The sequence below is a fragment of the Podarcis erhardii genome, assembly GCF_964252035.2.
Source record: "Podarcis erhardii genome assembly, chromosome: 5".
Lineage (NCBI taxonomy): Eukaryota > Metazoa > Chordata > Lepidosauria > Squamata > Lacertidae > Podarcis > Podarcis erhardii.
The window spans coordinates 28,611,309-28,631,349 of record NC_138509.1 but is presented as its reverse complement, the minus strand read 5'-3'; the positions used below and the strand labels follow the sequence as shown (position 1 = coordinate 28,631,349).

At 40.1% G+C, this 20,041-nt stretch overlaps 1 protein-coding gene and 1 long non-coding RNA gene across 9 annotated transcripts in view; one reads left to right on the top strand and one right to left on the bottom strand.

The window, feature by feature from the left end:
• Window positions 1–20,041, bottom strand: part of LOC309342496 — a 578,273-nt gene that overhangs the window by 18,169 nt on the left and 540,063 nt on the right. For both annotated transcript variants that reach the window (XR_014156853.1, XR_014156854.1), the window contains one exon: window positions 5,716–5,914. This is a non-coding gene — a long non-coding RNA (uncharacterized lncRNA). The remainder of the gene's footprint in view (window positions 1–5,715; window positions 5,915–20,041) is intronic.
• Window positions 1–20,041, top strand: part of CTNNA3 (catenin alpha 3) — a 566,694-nt gene that overhangs the window by 530,375 nt on the left and 16,278 nt on the right. For 5 of the 7 annotated variants that reach the window (XM_081862982.1, XM_081862983.1, XM_081862976.1 and 2 more), the window contains one exon: window positions 17,091–17,196. In XM_081862982.1, the coding sequence (XP_081719108.1) occupies window positions 17,091–17,196 (106 nt within the window). Of the gene's footprint in view, window positions 1–17,090; window positions 17,197–18,987; window positions 19,081–19,763; window positions 19,873–20,041 lie in introns of those variants that run through there. The other 2 variants (XR_014156849.1, XR_014156848.1) reach the window with 2 other exon arrangements.

The following is a 20,041-nucleotide window of genomic DNA, read 5'->3' as shown; positions in this document are numbered from 1 at the left end:
GTAGGATTCCATCCTCAGTTCCATCCCACTTTTTCCTTCCATTTTCCACCACACCAGTCAGTCAGAATGCCAAAGTCACTGAGCATGCTTGGGCCTCAGGGGGCTGGCTTAGTTGGGGCAGGGTTTTTTGTTTTTTTTACCAGATTGTGAGTGGGGTTTTTTTTTTGGGGGGGGGTGTTACTTCTGTCATTCTTGGAATCCCCTCATGCACCAGTGGAAAACTTTTGGCCCTCCAGATGTTTGCTGAACTACAACTCCCATCATTCCTGGCCATTGGCTAATGGGTGTTGCACATTTTTGCACAGTGTTTAGCAGCAGCTAAACACTAGAAATAGATGCAGCGATTTATAGTTGGGAGTTGACCCTATTATCGTATAACCTGTTGGACAAAGTCTTCCACCACCTCATGACTTCTAAATTTCTTTTCACAATTAAAAGAATATAAATCTAAATTCTAACATTAATTTTATTAAATTTTTTTTAAATACTGATTTAAAATTAAAAAGCACGTGTGAATTGAAGGAGACAATTGAAATACGATGACATTGGTGTGTATAGTCACTCTTAGTGTCTGCCTTTCCCTGAAAAGGTCTGGATGATTGAAAATATATTTGAATTCCCAAAGAGGAGCATCAAATGCCGTTTGCAGTGCGCTGGCTCCATTGTGTCATACTGCAGCAGGATTCCTAGTGCCAGTGCATGGGGTCAGAGTTGTTTGATAGGGCATCAGAATAAGAGGTAGAAATAACCAGCACTCTGTCCCACACAAGAGATGTCAAGATGACCTTCCTTCCAAGGTTCTAAAGAGCATAGCAAGGGTGAACTTGCTACTTTTTCAATGGGGTTTGCCATAAAGTTCCAGAATGTAACTGAGGAGTAAAGCTAAAGAGAATGAGGATTTTGAATTAAAACTTACGGAGCCACAAAGAGTGGTTTCCACAGCTGGAGAGATAAGCAGTTGGTTAATTTTAAAAAGCAGCCAACCTCTTTGGCTATGGGAACTGCAGCATGATACAAGGCACAGGCTGTCCGCGCAAATCACTTCTTTGGATCTGTGCCCTGATAATTTATTAAGGACAGGGAGGCCATCTGTATGTAGTTCCACTAAATGAATTCTGGCATATTTTGTTTCAGATACAGTACATTTATTTTAAATTGATTTTTTTTGCATACCAAATAGCATCGTCTATTATTTATATTCTAAACCGAGCCTGCCTGCACAACTTGTTGTCATGCACCAAGCTAAACACAGCCCACCAGATTGTTGCCTGCCAGAGAATCAGTAAGCCTTTGCTGTTTGCCCAACAAGGCAGAGATTGGGGCAGGGGTGGAATTTATCAAGCACCTAGAATCCCACAATAATGCCTAAACTTGATGGGTCACAAGTAGTAAAGTTAATTTTTTTAAAAAACCCATCTTTTGGGAACACCTTATGCCTGCACTATGCCTCTGTGTAGTATGATATTGCTATATGTTCATAGGGTTCAGTGGTGTGTGTGCACATGGGTGTGCCTCAGCTGTGCGAGCAATTCTCCACACAAGTATTTGTCGCATGTACAAATTCAACACAGAATGTGTACTGGTAATGGTGCACATTGACACAAAGACATGGAGAATGTGCTTAAACTAACAGCACAGCACAGGGGATTTTGTGCATTTTCTCTGCCTAGGGATTTGCATACTGCCTGGGAAAAGTCTAAAATTGATGTGGAGGCTATGCATATTACACAGGCAACATACAAAACATTTCAGATAAATTTGCATTAGTTGGGATTTATCCATCTTGGCTGAGCATTGAGTAAATTGTCTTATGATACTTTAAGTTTGTACACATTCTTCATATGAATGTGCACAATTGTCAGTTGTTATGCAAATTTATTTGTCAATTGACACTACCCCCTACATGGTGCTATCTAAAGTTTCTGGGGCTGCTTATGATGATAATTTCATTTATACCCCACTTTTCTTCCAAGGAGTTCAAGGTAACGTACATGGTTCTCTGCCTCCTTATGACATAGATTAGGTGGGTGATCCAAGGTCACCCACAAAATGAGCTTCATGGTCAAGTGAAGATTTGAAACCCGGTATCCCAGCTTCTAGCCTACAATTCTAACTACTACACCACAATGCAGAAAAGAATATAAATCACTGAGCATAGGAAACCCCTCTAGCCGCTGGGATCTATGGACACAAGCAGAACTAATGTATGGTACCCTTTATCTATATTATTAAATTTTGTCATATCAAATGATTAAATTAAAACAGTGCATTAACCTTCAAAAGAAACACATTTTCCTGATAGGTCAGAAGTAGTCATGTGCAAAAGATAAATGTAAAATATTTTGATAAGTGATTGTAATGTATAATGAAAGATATACATATTTGAAAGATGAGTTACTGAGGCATTAGCGACCTAGAAATGTGATTAGACATCCATATTAATAAACACCTGTCACTATTGCATAACAGATGTTCCAAGAACATATCAAATGCAAATTCACGCGACTCCTTCACTGTGCGGTTAATTACATTACCTATCCTGCAATTTATTTGTTTTTATTTTGTTCCATTTCAGTTGCTAACTGTGGATTTATGAACGAGGGAAGTATTTTAGGAAGTTTTGGAACTTGTTCTTGCAGGGGGGCTTAAACATAATTCTGACACTCATCCAAATTGTGCCTTTTTGTTTGGGTTGCAAAAATCATCTGAGTTGCATAATCTTTTCCTGAATCTTCCAAGTCTTTGAGCTCAGTTCTAAACTGAACTTGCTCTTTCAGAACAGATTTATGCCTATATGCTGTAGGTGGTATCCAAACCCCTGGAAATGAGTTTAGCTTATTTTGTCAACTTACCCAAAATGAGTAAGTTGTTTAGTAAACAAGGATAACTCAGGTTTGCTGTAAGTCTATATTGTTTTAACAACAAACCTATCTACCCAGAAACAAGTCCAACTGAGTTCAATGGGGCTTACTCAAAAAATCTTTTAAGCGAGTTCCATGTATGGTTCTACTCAGGCTCAAGTCACATCACATGCAGTTAACATCTTACTGCCACTTTACTGGCTTGAACCAATGTACTGAACACCAGGGATTAAATATCTAAATTTAGGAGTGTGAAGGTGGTGTGAGCTCTCTGGGATGCTTAAGATTCACTTAAACCTTGCGGGTGGCACTTCTTAGAACTAGCTAGCTGTGCAAGTAGGCAATTTCTGAAGTCCTTGTCCAACCCCACATTACCAGGAGAACATAAGAAGTTTGAGAACTTAAGATTAGAGGAAAGGACTGAATAATAATAATAATTTTTGTTATTTATTCCCCACCCATCTGGCTGGGTTTCCCCAGCTACTCTGGGCAGCTTACAGCACATTAAAAAATTGTGAAAGATCAGACATTGAAATTTTTTTGATACAGGGCTGCCTTCAGATGCAAGCTCATAATAAAAGTATTTGGGGGACTGGAATACTATAACCAATTAAGATTCTCACTGCCATTGTGGCAGCTGCCTGAGAAAAAGGAAAAAGCTATTTGATGGGAGCTGTCCTGATCTCCTCCTATTTTATCTGTTGTGTCCTTGAACTAGGGTGGAGAGCTCACAATTGGAGAGCAAGAGCAAAGGTGTTGGTTCACTCTCATGGCATCAGAGGTAAGGGGAGGGAGTCCTTTGATTTGTTCTAGAGGAGAAGGAGTAGATGTGGAAGGCTATCCCCCCTGAGACTGAAAGGAACTGTTTGTTAGCCATCTTGAAAATCTAAGTGGTGGAAAGGTGGGTTAATCTGTTAAATAACTAAAATTCTTAATATATTTTACTTATAAATGAAATCAGCTGCCTTAGGAACAGCAAAATTTATTTTTCTAATGCTTTTCTTGCTCCCCTTTACCTCCCATGTATTGATTATTTGTCCTGGTTTAGATTGTCTTTTCATTAGATATTGGTGTAGTTAAGTGGGAGGATGAAAATCTGGCCAATTTGGTACGTAGGTAAAAAAACAAAACAAAACCCCCAACCTCAGGTGCTTTCAGCCATGAGAGCTTACCAGGACCAACTGTGACTTTTCCTTTCCTAAAAAACTCTAGTTTGATAATATGGCCTGGGAACCCATGGCCCTCTAGATGATGTGGGATCACAACATCACGAGGGCCACATGTTCCCCATCCCTGTTTCAAAGTATAAAACTGACAGTTCAGCTATCAACACCAATGGCAATAATCACAGTGCAATCTTGGAATTAGTGTTCTTCCAAGGGTGCATTATTGGCAGAAACAATGATGGGCACCAGAGGGTAGCTGCTGATTAAAGGGACGCAGTAGCTTGCAAAACCTGCACTCCCCCCCCCCCCCCATAAAGCAAAATGAAAGAGGAAAACTAGTGTTCCTGTTGGCTGTATACATTGGTTGTATATAATGATAGTTGTTTCTTATAATTAGATAGATAGATAGATAAATAGGTAGGTAGAGTGTACAGTATTGAAACTAGTGTAAATTATGATCCAGCCCAAAGCTGTGCACCATTAAGGCCCCCAGATTTCAATCCGAGTGATTTAAAGAGTAGAATTTAAATTATCTCATTAAAATATGTGGGACTTCAAAGTGCTGGGCTGACTTGTGCTCTTAGCTATTAAAAAGAAGGTAGAAAGTCACCTGTTGGATATTCTTTCAGTACAGGAGTAGATGACTTACTTGATCATAGGGTGTTCTTGCTCTATTCTAGCAAAATTATTCTTCATAGGTATCTATCTTTACTGACATTATTTCACTGCTGATGTTATTTTAGCATTATTTGCAAAACACATCAACATACCATGTCAGGGTTTGTTTGTGCCTCTATGACACTAGAAGCTGATTCACATAATCTTATTTTTCTGTGGCTGACTAGAGACCACAGAAAAGAATTTTGTAATTCTTGCTGAACAGATTGGGCTTGTCATTCCTTTAGCCAACTTATTATTAGAGCTGAGTTTGACAGCTGAGAGAGAATTTACTTGCATGCAAAGGATTAAATCTAATTCTAAATAAATAAACGTAGCAGCATATATCCAAGTCTCTTGCAAATTGCACAAGCAGTTTTGATACTGGGTTTTACGTTGAAAAGCCACAAAATGATCTTAAAAGCCAAAAAGATTAAGTTCAAAACTCAGCAACCCACTTACAATATTCACACCCCCTGCAGTATCACAATTGAAGATAATAATCGCTTTCTGTATTTTTCAGTAGAGCTGGTACTCTCCCCCCCCCCCACCAGCTTTATTTGGCAATTAATGAGGGTTGGATAAAGCTTTTACGATGCACTCTTGCTCCCATGAGCATTCCAGAAAATGTGATGCTAGGAGGCTGAAGAGAGCTAGAAGGCTTAACTTTAAGGGCAGAAGAAATGTGGCAAGGCCAGGAAGCTATGAAGAGCTTCACAACTAAAATGAGCAACCACAACACTTTAGTTAAAGCCACACCATACATTTAAAGCTCTGAAACCTGAGAAACCAGGGTTCAAATCCCCACTCAGCCATGCAGGTCACTGCCAGGATTTGGGCCAGCCACTGCCTCAGGTTAACCTACCTCACTGGGTTGTTGTGAGGAAACAAAATGGGAGGGGAAAGATCACATGTGCTGCATTGAGCTCCTTGGAGGGATGGTGGAATATAATAATAATAAATAACAATATAAATTATACTTGCATTTGTGAGGCTGGGATAGTAAAGTATGGTCCAGGGCACAAAGGTACCTTTCTGGCTGGCAACACGTGGGCATGAAGAGCAGTCTTTTCTCTCTCTCCTTCCGATGGATGGGGCAAGGGGCATGCTAGCCAGTTTCTCTCCCATTCAGGTGGGCGACATCAGCATGAGGTCACTATGGCCAGTTCCTCCCCTTCAAGCCGGCCTCATCAACACAAGAGCAAATGTCCTTAGTGACCAGCCAAATGCCTGTGGGAAGAAGTCAAAGCTGAGTGCATACTGCCTCCGATAGTGGAGGTAGAGCATAGGTATTGATAGCCTTATCCTTCATGAATACTAAATAATAATAATAATAATAATAATAATAATAATAATAATAATCTTTTATTTATATCCTGCCCTCCCCGGCCGAAGTCTGGCTCAGGGCGGCTAACATCAGGTACAGTGGTACCTCGGGTTAAGTACTTAATTCGTTCTGGAGGTCCGTTCTTAACCTGGAACTGTTCTTAACCTGAAGCACCACTTTAGCTAATGGGGCCTCCCGCTGCCACCTCACTGCCGGAGCACGATTTCTGTTCTCATCCTGAAGCAAAGTTCTTAACCCGAGGTATTATTTCTGGGTTAGCGGAGTCTGTAACCTGAAGCATATGTAACCTGAAGCGAGTGTAACCCAAGGTACCAATGTATATAACATTGGTATAAAATTAAAAAATAATTAAATTACCTCCTAAAAACAGGTCAAAATCAAATTAAAGTCTAATTAGATGGCTTTCCGCAGGGTTAGGGTTGGGAACAGGGTAAGAGAGCAAGAGAAATAAGTAAGGAAGATGGTTATTGAGGGAGGCAGCACACACTGAGGAGCAGGACGTGGGAGTAGAAAGAGAAGTTATGTCGGAAATTGCACTAGTGCTCCCCCTTTTAGCAGTGTGCCACTTACTCCAACTCATAGGGAAGCTAGGGGAACCCCAACAGAATAAAGCTAACCCCAGCAGCTTGGAAAGGGGAAAGGATTTGGAAGAATATGGGGTAGAATTATTCACAAACAGACTGAGACAGGGAGATTACTAGCAGCTGCAGAGCAGAAGTAAATGTGATCAAAATAAAAGCGTAACCAGGTAAAAGTGAGGGAGGAGTAAAATAAAGAGACAAGATCTAGAAAATGAGGGTTATGATTTGGGAAGCAAACCCTGGAGGAAACAACCTAGAAATAGCAGCAGACATGAGCTCAGAGCAACAGCCCCGTTTAGTAATTGTTTTCCCACCGCACCCGAGTTCTCCTGACTGCGTATTGGCTGAGTTGTGGCATCCTCCAACAAAGCCCTCTGGCCTGGCTTCTCTGTGTGAGTCACACTCTTGCCTGATGGATTTGCAATGTCACTTGGCCAGCATGGGGCCAATCAGTGCGCTTCTCCTTCTACCCAGCCCCCTCTGGCTTTAAATTGCTATGTAGCTTTGAATCTCAGCCTCAGGGCAGACAGCTATGATACAATATTAAAACTTAATTTTGTTTGCTTTCTATTTTGCTTTCGTTAACACAATATCTCAAATGAAGTTGAGCAAAGTGGAGCAGAGAGCGCTCCCTGGCATTTTTGCATGCCTAATGAAACTGCCCTTGCCTACAGGCTTCTGAGGCAGCTAAGTTGAGCTCAGTATTTTCAGACAAGAGGGAGGGAAGGGCTTTCCTCACAGGAACAGTTCTGTTCCTCCTTCTCACAGGAACGATTAATTTTAATTTTTGAATTCTATACAGTTAGCTGTGGGAAGTGAAGTGCAGCCAGCTATCCTAAGGCTTAAACAACAACAACAACAACAACAACCCAACAGGTTAAATAAAAGGTGGGATGGCACCTTTTTCATAAAGGCTCCTCCATCTGCACAAACGTTTACAGCACTTTAAACAGCCATGTCTTCCTCCAAAGACTCCTGGGAACTGTAGTTTGTTAAGGGTGCTGAGAGTTGTTAGAAACACCAAATATACCTCAATTCCTCTTCCCAGGGAAATTCCCAGCATTATGATGACATGTTATTTAAATTGTTGTTAAATTCACCAAATTGAATGTTTAACTGAGTAACATTATACACATACATGCATGTATTTATACTGTAGTCTGTGGATTGCCTTTGGTTTCCAGAAGCCATCTGCAATATATTTGTGCACTATATTATTATTATTGTGACACTTGCTATCTTAACTCTGAAAAATCTCTCACTACACATTCACAGGTGAGTAGGGATGGTAGCAAATTCCATAAGAAAAGGGAATGAGATTGGAGATTCTCACAGTTGAAATGTTTGTCCATGATGAGGAATGGAAATCACGGAAGCCAATACAAGCAGTCTTCGCTATCATGATTCTTTAGTGTGCAAAAATTGCACAAATAATTGTGTTATTTTCTACACTGTGTTCCCTGTTGAAATGTATTGCATTTATTTATGTAATTAATCACATAAGTTTCAGCCATAGCTGATAGTGAGATCCATTAATGTTTTTAATGGAAGCTGAAAAGTAGCAGAATAGATGATTCCATGGCAGAATGGAAATCATGCCCTCCTTACACCCCTCCAGGAGGGTCCCTATTGCCATCTGTGAAATACTGTGGGGGGAATCCTGTGGCAAGTTAGCTGGTCAGTAACATCTATATTATCCAATGTTACAAACTGTCTTAGTCATAAATACAGTGTAATAGTGTTGACCAAAAAGATTTAAAAGCAAAAGGGCACACTAATAACATTTTCTTGCAATTGCTGAAGTCATTTGAGTAACAAGATTAGAAGCAACATGATGATAAAAAAGGCAGGTCAGCTGTTTATAGACCATCAGTTATAAACATGCTGATTGCTCAATTACATTTAGGTGTATAATTTATTTAATCCAGATAACTTCACTTCATTCTTTCAGAATAAATGGTTTCTTTCAAAAATGCTACTTCTCTCTAGAAGGGTTCCTTCCTACCTGACAGAGATTGCCCGTCTCACAGTAGGAGTTTGTAAATGTTGTGCAGGCCATGAATTGCTCTCTTTCATTCTCATTCATGTTAAAAAAAATTAGGAGGAAAGCATTCATTTGTTTCTAATCACTTTTTATTATTATCGATGCAAAAATATTTGTTTTTGCAGTTTTCAAAAGGCATATTAGACACTCCAGGGAATCAGATTAATATAAACTGATCTTCTGTTTCATTTTGCTACCTTGTGCTTGAGATGAAGAACTAATTTCCCTCCTATGTCTGATCTTAAAATAATTTTAGTATAGTTCAAATTGTAATCGCTGTTGGTGTGCATTACTAAACTCACTTATTTGGAAATAAATTCAATTGAAATCAGTAGGATTTGCTTTAAGGTAAATAAGTGTGAGCTGCAAACAGAGTGTACCTTCAGCATGTTGACATAGAAAAATGAACATATGAATTTAACAGAGGATCATATACAGACTCTTATAACACAACAGCCATTTTTATATGTGTTCTTATGTAGCCTGATAAAACCTGTGAATGGGCTCCCTCTTCCTTAGATCTTGCCCCTGTGGTCCCTGATATTGGTGATCCACTGTACAAAAAAAGGGGCAACATTTGGAGAAGGGAAAAACAAAAACAAAAACAAGGGTGGGGATGGGAAAAGCACATCTCCCATGAAGGCCCCCCATGGGGAATAATAGGCTCCCCTCACTTGGTTTTTGCCCCTGCAGCACCTTATTTCCCCACTTTTCCATTCCTTTAAAGATGGGAAATAAGCCACATGGGAAACGTGCCATTTTAATCCATGCCTTGGAATTTTGGGGTTTACAAAATCTCACTTCCCCTTTGAAATTTGGTACATCTTTCCAGATCAACAGAAGTATCAGAAAACATTTGTATACCTGTTCCTCAAAATGGAAGATTCAAATGGGGGAGAGAGATCAAGCTATTCACACACTAGCAAGGAAGCATAAATCAGAGGCACCCTATTACGCTAGAAAAGATAATTTTATGTTTAACTGTTGTCATGAGTTTTAGTTAACCCAACAAAGAGCAGACATAACTTCATATGAGATGGAAGGATGTGGAAGTTCTGTTGTCCTTGAATCATCCTTTGGACAATTTCCAGTAGGCGCCAATAGAGATGTGATAGCCCAAGTTAAAAATACAAAAATGGGAGGAGTCAGCCCCCCCATTTTTCTTGTCCCCCCCCCCAACAAAAGTTTTCATCTCTCTAGGATCCAGAAGTGACATTAATCTTTCTTGAAAAGTGCCGTGCATTTGTTTAATAAACAAGTTCTTTCCAGGATTCAGCTCAAACCCCACCCTTTTCAGGTACAACTGCCGGGTCCAGTCCTAACCCTTCACCGTCCATATCAATTGCTGAGTAAAAAGTATTGTTCCATCTTGCCACATACATTTAGTCCATCCAGTAAAACTGACATTTAACCAAAATGGAGGTCTGAAATGCCCATCAAATACTTTTTGTGTGCCTGCTTCTAAGCCTGCCAGACTCTGCCCCAAGGCCCATTTAGTGGCCAGGGTATAGGAGTCTGCTATCTTCGTCATGAAAATAAATGCTCACGAGGCATTTGTCTTTTCAATGACAAAATACAAGCACTATTTCAAAACAGAAAAGTTGGGAATAGCTGACAGAGTTATTTACAGAGGAAGAAGGAGAAGTGCAGGTATGTTTAGTTATTTATTTTGCAAGCCTTGTTGAATCCTGAGGGAGTCACAGTGAGATCTAACAAAGATAAGAGACATTGAGCTTGAAACCAACATGAAATATCTCAACGTCTGTATCTGTAAGAAAGAAGCACTGATAGCAGATGATCCCGGTAGGAAAAATTGCTTTAAATGACAGAACATATTCAACTAGCAAAGTGTTATATTTAAAGGGTTTAATGTCAGTGAGTTACATCTCTCTGCAAAGGTTATTTCTAATCCTTTCCCACTCCTGTAGTTACATAGTCTAGAGTGAACAGATCTCTATCTAGACATAAGTAGCTACAACTGCCAACTGCACATCAGGCACAATCAAGTCATGATTTGAATGGCTGGGATCAAATGGGTGTCTCCCCACAGAAAGAACTGGAACTGGGAGGGACAAATTTTTCTCTCCCCTGCCCCTAAAGGTCTCCCAATCCTCCAGATCAAATTAGGGGGCTGCAGGAGGGAGAAGGGATAACCAAAAATTGCTTCCTTGTCCGGTCCATTGATGGATAGCTACCCTTCCATTAGCAGAGCAACACCCATTTGATTCCACCCCTAAGGCTTAGTCGTTACTTAACTTCTGCCAGATTTTGCCCATTGCGTTCACAGAATTTTCACAAACTTGAATGCTACTGACTTTAAACGAATAAAATAAAATTCACACCTTTTCTGAACAGAACATGCCTTTATTACTCCCACACTTTCCTATAGAAGCCTTTCCAGTGTCTCTTTGGCATTTATTGTATCCACAAGTAAGAGAAAAACAGAGGATGGACCATATTTTGGAGTGAAGCAGAAATCTCACCCCTCAATAGTTTGCCTATATCCTTCCCCCCTTTCCCACCTGTTCATTTGCACCTGCCAGAGTCTCTCCCTTTGTCTTTCCCACTCCCCAAATTAATTGCATTTGTGAAATGGTTGAGTCACACTGGTTTGTTTCTAGGTAGAAACTTCGTATGTAATCTTAATGCTTCAGAGCAATTGGTAACAGCAGAATGATATTGCTTAAATATGGCCCATTTGTGTTTAAAGTTCATCCTTAGAATGGCCACTCATGGATCATAAAAAAGAAAACATTCTTCCTTAAAAAAGGCACAAAAATGTGCAAAAATTACAAGTGCTGATATATATGTACAGTGGTGCCCCGCAAGACGAATGCCTCGCAAGACAGAAAACCTGCTAGACAAAAGGGTTTTCCGTTTTGGAGGCGCTTCGCAAAATGAATTTCCCTATGGGCTTGCTTCGCAAGACGAAATGTCTTGCGAGTTCCTGCGGGGTTTCCCCCCCTTTTCCTAAGCCGCTTATCAGCTGATCCGCTGATAAGCCGCTTATCAGGTGATCCGCTAAAAGCCGCTAAACCGCTAATAGCGCTAATCCACTAAGCTGTCAATGGGCTTGCTTTGCAAGACGAAAAAACCGCTATACGAAGAGCCTCACGGAACGGATTAATTTTGTCTTGCGAGGCACCACTGTACAGATGCAAAATTTGAAATAATTTAATTGAAATTGAAATACAGGAATCTCACCATAGTGAGGAAGAGATAACCCATGTGCCTGCTCAGTCTGCTATCCAGGCATGCCACCTGCACATGGGCTACTTTTAGATCCTGCTGCTCTTCTTTCGTATGGTTCTTTAACTCTAAACTGGACTCGGACCAGACAGCCCCTTGAACAGAGGAATGTCCTCTGTAAAGTAGGCCACCTGCATTGTCTTTGCCAAAAATAGCAAGGTGGAAGAAGCGAGAGAGAAAGCAGCAGTTTTGAAAGAAAGTGTGTTTCTAGGTCCATCAGCTATTTCAGATTATAAGAATTTACCCCTAGCAAAAGTATTATTTCCCTACAACTAGCCGGTGGGGGGGGGGGAGAGATCAACTGATGAAACCTTTTGCAGTTAGAAAAAATAATTCTTGTTTGCTAAAAGTTTTCAAATTCCTTTCAGATTCTATTTCAGCATGCCTTACAACACATGCTGAAATACAATACAGTTTTTCTTCAATGACCTTGATTTAAATTGAATACATCTAACAGTTTTTTAAAGCTTCTCTGTAGCATTTTATGCAAATATATATTAGTTAAAAGTTGCCGCATCTTTTTCTTTTCTTTAAAAAAAAAATTTTTTAGGAGTTCTGAAGTTGTATTCACAATATGACAATTTGCATGACCTTTAAAAAAACAAGCACCCAAGATAATGCAAATCTATGTGTAATACAAAACCAGAATATTCTGAGGGCAATATGTAACTTAGTAGGAAACGTACTGTTCCTTTTTATTCCTTCTTCTCTCTTAGTGGCATTCAAATCTATCACACTGTGACTAAGAATTAGGAAAATCAGTCTTGGATGAAAATCAAACAAAGGCCCAGTGCAGAGGAAGCATTTAGCTTTAGAAGGTCCTTCACTTGAGGATGAAAAATGAGCAAGCAGAAGCACTAGGTGAGGCTCTCAGCTTGTTCCTAAGCTGTCTTTGTAAAAATGACAGCAGAGCCTGCCCACCTATGATGCAGGTGAAGTGCCAGCCTCAGGTGGTGGAAGTGCAAGAGGTGGTGCTTCATCCGTGCCACCACCAAGGAGGCATTCCAGTGTGCAGTGTTGCCACTCATCTTCCCTACCCCCAGGCAGAGCACTGAGTTCAGCAAGAGCCAGGACATTCATCTATGCTGTTTGCCACTCGGCACTCTGCAATGCAGGCAACACTTGGGGGAGCACTCTTTGGCTCCTGCTGACTTTGGCAAGAGCTAGGGTGTGGTGGCGGCAGAAGGGAGGCATGCTTGGGCAGGGCCAAGAGGTGGCAATTCCCATTTAGCCTAAGTTGACAAAATGGGGCAGCCACCCCTGAATAACAGATAGGTTGTGGGTCTCTAGGGCCATGATGCTGATGGGATCAGGGAAGTAGGTAGCAGAGGATGAGGACAAACCTGCACTCTCAGAAACTGTTGATGCTGCTGTACTAGGAAGGAAAGAGCAAAGTACACAGTGGACCCTCTGGATACGAACTTAATTCGTTCTGGGGGTCAATGCGCAACCTGAAAAGTCCGCAACAAGAGGCACTGCTTCTGTGCATGTGTGCGGTGTGCTTCTGCGCAGAAACCTGGAATCTGGGTTTGCCGCGTTCGCAACCTGAAAGTTATGTTACCCAAAGGTAACATAACCCGAGGTACCACTGTAGTTCAAATATAACTAAATTTAACATAATGCCACAGTGATGACCTAGGGGCAATAGGGACAGGGCAGGAGCTATTCTATTGGGTCCCCTAGAAAATGAAATTATCAGGCTATACTTTCTAAACTTTATTCCTGGTGACGTCCAGGGAATCATTACAATACTTGCCTGCATGAAATGTAAGCTGCATTGTTTGCTTTTGAGCAGAACATAATTAGAAAGGTATGATCTCTTTCCCCTCAATCAAAGAGTTGAATGGCTAAAACCAGATTCTACTGGATAAATTATAATTCACTGTGAATCTGTCTCCGGGAGCATTCATTTATTAGAATAATTGAAAGTGTCGAATTTGCAGAATGGTTCTTCTTGTGTTTAAGATGTACTGTTCCTTCATTTCTAGATTTGACCAATTTAAGTGTAGATGAGTGGCACTAATATTCACATACTGAGGTAAATGTGGCATGACACGGGACTGGGAAAATGTCACATACAGTGGTACCTCAGGTTACAGACGCTTCAGGTTACAGATTCCACTAAACCAGAAATAGTACCTCGGGTTAAGAACTTTGCTTCAGGATGAGAACAGAAATTGTGCGGCAGCAGCATGAGGCCCCATTAGCTAAACTGGTGCTTCAGGTTAAGAACAGTTTCAGCTTAAGAACGGACCTCCAGAACAAATTAAGTTCTTAACCTGAGGTACCACTGTAATCACTTACTTATTGATAATTTCTTGCACTCAGTTACCAAAATTTCCTATGCTCCCTGAGATGCCATTTATAGATTCTCCACAACTTTACTGAGGATCAGACCAAGCCATTTTGCCACCTGAGAAAAGTCAGGACCCACGACCACCGCACCAGCAGCTATCATTTACTGCAGATGCTGCCCTGAAGCTGCCCTGAATCTTATGAGACGTTGCCAAAGTGTGCGGCCTGGCAGCTGCCATCAACAGGAGGCTGAGTGGCAAGGGTTGCTCTGGCAGCCTAGCTGGTGGGCTTGTTACACTGTCCCTTTCCAAGTCATGTGGTCAGCATGACTAAACCACTTCTGGCGCAACGGAACACTGTGACAGAAACCAGAGCGCACAGAAACGCTGTTTACCTTCCTGTCGCAGCCGTACCTATTTATGTATTTGCACTGGCTTTCTTTCAAACTGCTAGGTTGGCTGGGACAGAGCAACGGGAGCTCACCCCGTCGCGGGGATTCGAACTGCCGACCTTCTGATCAGCAAACCCAAGAGACTCAGTGGTTTAAACCACAGCGCCATTCATGATAAGAGTGGCCCAGAGCACACACATCTCCCGCAAAGCACTCTTTCCTCCAGATCAGATCCAGGCGAAGAGAAGGTGACAACGTGCAGGCCAGGAAGACAGGGCAGCTCTTGTCACACTATTACTGCCCCAGACAGCAGACTTGATGGCAGTTTTAATCCTCACAGGAAGGAGCTTTGATGGTATTGTTAGCATATATGCTAAGGTAGGAATTGTGCCAGTGTGACTTCTGGAAGCGGCTTGAGATATTTTAAAGTAAAACAACTGCCTTTTGATTGGAAAGGATTGGATGGCTATCAATTCAAGAAAACAATGAAACAGACTAGACACAGCTTCAGTAAAGGAATTTTTTTAAAAAAGCCAGGAAGAAGGTTTGCCTTTAATTCTCAAAGCCAGGAAGAAGGTTTGCCTTTAATTCTCAAAGCCAGGAAGAAGGTTTGCCTTTAATTCTCAAACAACTGTTCTCTAGTTAACTCCTGTACCGCAATTAGTGATGTGAGGTGAGAATATTCTCTGGAGAATATTCTGGAGAATGTGAATATTCTCTGCTAGAAAATTCTCCGGAGAATATTCTCCACAAACTGTAAATTCTAATGTAAGAACCAGTTTTACAATCCACATTAAAAAAATCTAGTAAATAAGAAGTCAATGTGTGATATTGCCAGTTTAAGTAATGAATAATGATTTTTTTGATCCAGTTACATTACTGGACATTGTGTCATTCACCATTGGCAGTTCTAAAACGTGAGTTACAGAAAAGTTTTTTTAAAAAAAAGTTTTAAAAATGCTATTCATTTAATTTGATGAACATTTGAATTTGTATGTAATAGCCTCCCCCCCCCCCTATTTTGGTGTGACCTTATTCTTAGCAATTCTATATCCTTGGCCATATAGTATGATTTTTTTTTTACAGTAGCTTTAATGCTTTATACACTTAAAGTCCCTAGGCCTAGGCAATTATGTGTAACAGCATGTGAAGTGGCCTTGAGTTAAACAGTTGACGTTTCTATATTTTTATTTAGTGCCAGTAACTGGTTTTTACAGTGCCATTCAATGGTACAAGGTGCCATTTACCAGAGATTGACATACGGAAATATATTATCATATAATGATAATATATTTAATGTTAATGGCTTCTTTTTTATATGTATGCATATAGTTTTGTTTATCAAGCTGTGTTTTAGTCACTGAAACAGTTATTAAGTGTTAGAGCTATTAGAAGCACAAGATAGCCTATTACTGAATTTACTTTTATCAAACTTTAACACGCCAATTGTATTCTTTGACTTGTCCTATAACATGTACATGTTCTAATAGAAGAATAAAATATGATTAAATTACTGAGTTTCCTTATACCAAACCTTAACATGACAATTACTGGTGCCATCACCCTAGAATGGTCTAACTTTAACTATAAAACATGTTTTACTTTTTAATTTGATACTTGCAAGTGACAAATAGGTTTGTGCTTATGTATTTTCACTGTTTCCTTTACTAAACAATAAGTTTCCCTATATGTCAACAGTGCTGACCTGCTGACCAGTAAGAAAGTTTTCTAGATTCCCCCCACTTTATATCAATTTTATTAGTGTTGTACTGAAAATACTGTACTGTGTATATATTCTTATTAAAGAACGTACTCATGTAGCGGACCTGAGGGTTTTTTAATATTCCTTTTACTTTAAAAGCTACATTTAATACATACACAACATACCGTATTTTTTGCTGTATAAGACTCACTTTTTCCCTCCTAAAAAGTATGGGAAAATGTGTGTGCGTCTTATGGAGCGAATGCAGGCTGCACAGCTATCCCAGAAGCCAGAACAGCAAGAGGGATCGCTGCTTTCACTGCGCAGCGATCCCTCTTGCTGTTCTGGCTTCTGGGATTCAGAATATTTTTTTCTTGTTTTCCTCCTCCAAAAACTAGGTGCGTCTTATGGAGCGAAAAATACGGTAATTAGAATTCAAAGCTGATGGTAAATATACGTCATTCACATTGAATTTTCAATTTCAAGTTTGGTGCAAAAAATCAAAGAATGTGAATTCACTGCATTGCCCCATTGAATAAAAGTATCTGTACAGCTTTTGGTTGCCATCTGAACACGTTTACCCATGAATAAACATGTATATTAACTAATTTTCAATGCATTAAAATTATATCATTTTCAATGCATTAAAATAAGTATTCTCCTATTTTAAATGAAAATTCTCTAATATTCTCATTAATCAAGAATATTCTCAAGAATATTGTCCAAAAGATTATTCTCAAGAACTTAATCGCAATACATACTTAATTCATTATATTTATTGCTTTTCTTTTTTAAGGGGTAGAGGCCCACTGAAGAATACATCAGATGTTATTAATGCAGCAAAAATGATCTCAGAGGCAGGATCAAGAATGGATATGCTTGCAAGACTAATTTCTAATCAGGTATGTATAATAATTTGAACACAGTAGTTAACACAGTAGTTGATGAATACAACTGTTACCATGCTTCATACCTTCATATTCTTTGTATTTGTGGCTCCCTTCATCTAAAGTCTAGTTTCTGTGTCAGAAGAACACCTAAGAATTATCACAGCTGGCAAACTGTGGCATAGTAAACTATTATACCAGGAGTACATAAGCCACATCAATATTTGCCAATGAACTGTCTTGGTCAAATGACTTTAAAACCCTGTCACTCCTTTCATAAAATTTTCCATTGTTTCATTAAGATGTTACTTATCACCCTACTTTTTCAATTGAATTATTATAAGCTGTATACTGGAATTGATGTGCAGTTAAATTAAAATGGAAGAAGAAATGATACATTAATTTATTTTCTCTTATATCAGGAATAAGAATTCGTTCACTTTTCAGATGCAGTCTAGCAAGTCTAAAAATAAAAGGCTACATATCAAGGATACTGGTTTAGTATAAACTAAACTTTACGATTGTGCTGCCACCAGTTCACTTAGTAGCAGTACCTCAGTTTTTGAACGCAATCAGTTCCGGAAGACTTTTCGAGTTCCGAAACATTTGAAAACCAAAACTCAATAGTTGACAAGCTAGGCTTGAAGGTCTTGCACTCAGCAGAAGCCGCGTTTCCAGTCCAACTTCTGAGACATGTTCAAAAACCGAAGCATTTGCTTCCAGGTTTACAGTGTTCAAGTTCTAAAACATTCGTCAACGGAGACGTTTGAAAACCGAGGTACCACAGTATAGTATAGTATTTCTTTAATGCTATTTAGCATATTTATATACCATCCTTCCTACCGAAAGAGCTCATGAAGGCAAAATACAGGCCACAAAACAATAAAAACTTCTTAAAAACCATTCCAATGCAGATGCAGACTGGGAAATATCTCAATTTAAAGGCTTGTTGAAATAGAAAGAGTAGGCTCCAAAATGATGACAGATGGCACCTGTCTAATATTGAAGGGGAGGGAATTCCAAATAGTAGATGCCACAACTGGGTATATAAGGGGTGAACCAATCTTTCAGGTATTCTGATCCCAAGTTGTTTAAGGCTTTATACACCAAAACCAGCCCCCTGGGCCTAGTGTGGAAGCTAATTAGGAACCAATGCAATTCTATCAACAGTGGTGTAATGACTTGGCAGTACCTTGATGAAACAAGAAGTCAAGCAATTGCAGTTTGCACCTTCTGGACCAACATTAAGGGCAGCCCCACAATTCAGTAATCCAGCCTTTAGGTTACAAGCACATGGATGTCTGCGGCCAGGCTATCCCAATGGCTTTAATTTTCTTACCAGCACTCACAGCTACTGAGGTTACCTAGGCCTCGAGCAACAAAGATGGATCATGGGCACCTCCATACTATGTACCTGCTCTTTGAGGAGTACAACTCCCTCCAAAGCAGCCAGTTAACCAAATATCCATACGTGGAATCCATGCACCCACAGTGCCTCCATCTTGCCAGGATTCAGAGTCAGTTTAGTGGTCTTCCTCTAGCCCAGTGTTTCCCAACCTTGGGTCTCCAGCTGTTTTTGGACTACAACTCCCATCATACTTAGCGAGCAAGACCAGTGGTTAGGGATGATGGGAAGTGTAGTCCAAAAACAGCTAGAGACCAAAGGTTGGGAAACACTGCTCTAGCCCACCATCAAGTCCAGGGGTTACAAGGCCTCTCCTAATTCAAATATTGTAGAGAAGTAAAGCCAGGTGCCCCAGTGTAGCTTGTGTGTTTAAAAACATGCACTTCTCCATTTATATAAAGCTCAGGACATGAAAAAAGCCGCCGCCTCTGCTGATACTGAAAGTTAACCAGGCTAAGGGAGAACAGTTTAAAGCAGCCAACCCAGGGAAGGAAGTAGGTATCCTTCCTCTCTTCCACAAGCTTATTTTGATATACGCAAAGCAGCATCCCCATGCTTTACAGGCAAGCAGGGACATGCTTAGTATGGTCCATAGTTTTCTGATGTACTGTTTTCCAAGCATTTTCCTGTCCTCACCTTGTGCAAATATCTGCCCTAGTCCAGCAAATGTGTGCAAATGGGTACTGCATGTGCAGTTTGCTCCCTGGTGCAGCTGTTACAGCTCGTGCATGTAGCCTTTGAGAAAACTGAAAGTAGCATAAATTGCCTATTCAGATGAGGGTGCAAGGAGATAGACTTAGATCTCCCCTTGTCTCTTAATAGCTGATAGGAACTACTGCAATTATCTCACCTGGATATGTGCACACAGCCCAAGCCATTGGGGCCTGGATTGTGATTGTTCTCAGGATGGAACATACCTTTCTCATAGTTTCTCCCCGCTCTGGTTCCCAAAACTGGGAATAACAGAGTCATTACAGGTCTTCTTGTCACAACCAATAATGTCTGTTCATTAGAATGCATCAGTTTATTACTCACAATACCTCACAGAGCACGACTCTATTATCTTGACACCCCTTTCCCAATCAGCACCTTGGCCATAATGTAAGAGAGAGTTTTCAGTATCCCATATTACATGCAAGTTAGAAAAACAAACCCTTCTTTTCTTTTCCCCATGTAGCTTCTAAAGCGAGAGAGCAGCTGAAATAAGCAATCACTGTGTAATGAAGACTCATTGTTGCATCTCTTTGACCTTTTCCAGTTCATAAAGTAGAGCAGTTTCAAATGAATGACTTTTACTCAAGCTGCATACAATCTCATATCATCAAAATAGAGAACTGTGAAACCATTTGAATTAGGCTTTGGGATTTTTGCCTCTGGGGAAAAAATATGTGTTGTGGCTTAACATTAACTACATCGTATAGATTATTCACTTTAGCAGGGGCCATTTTGAAAATC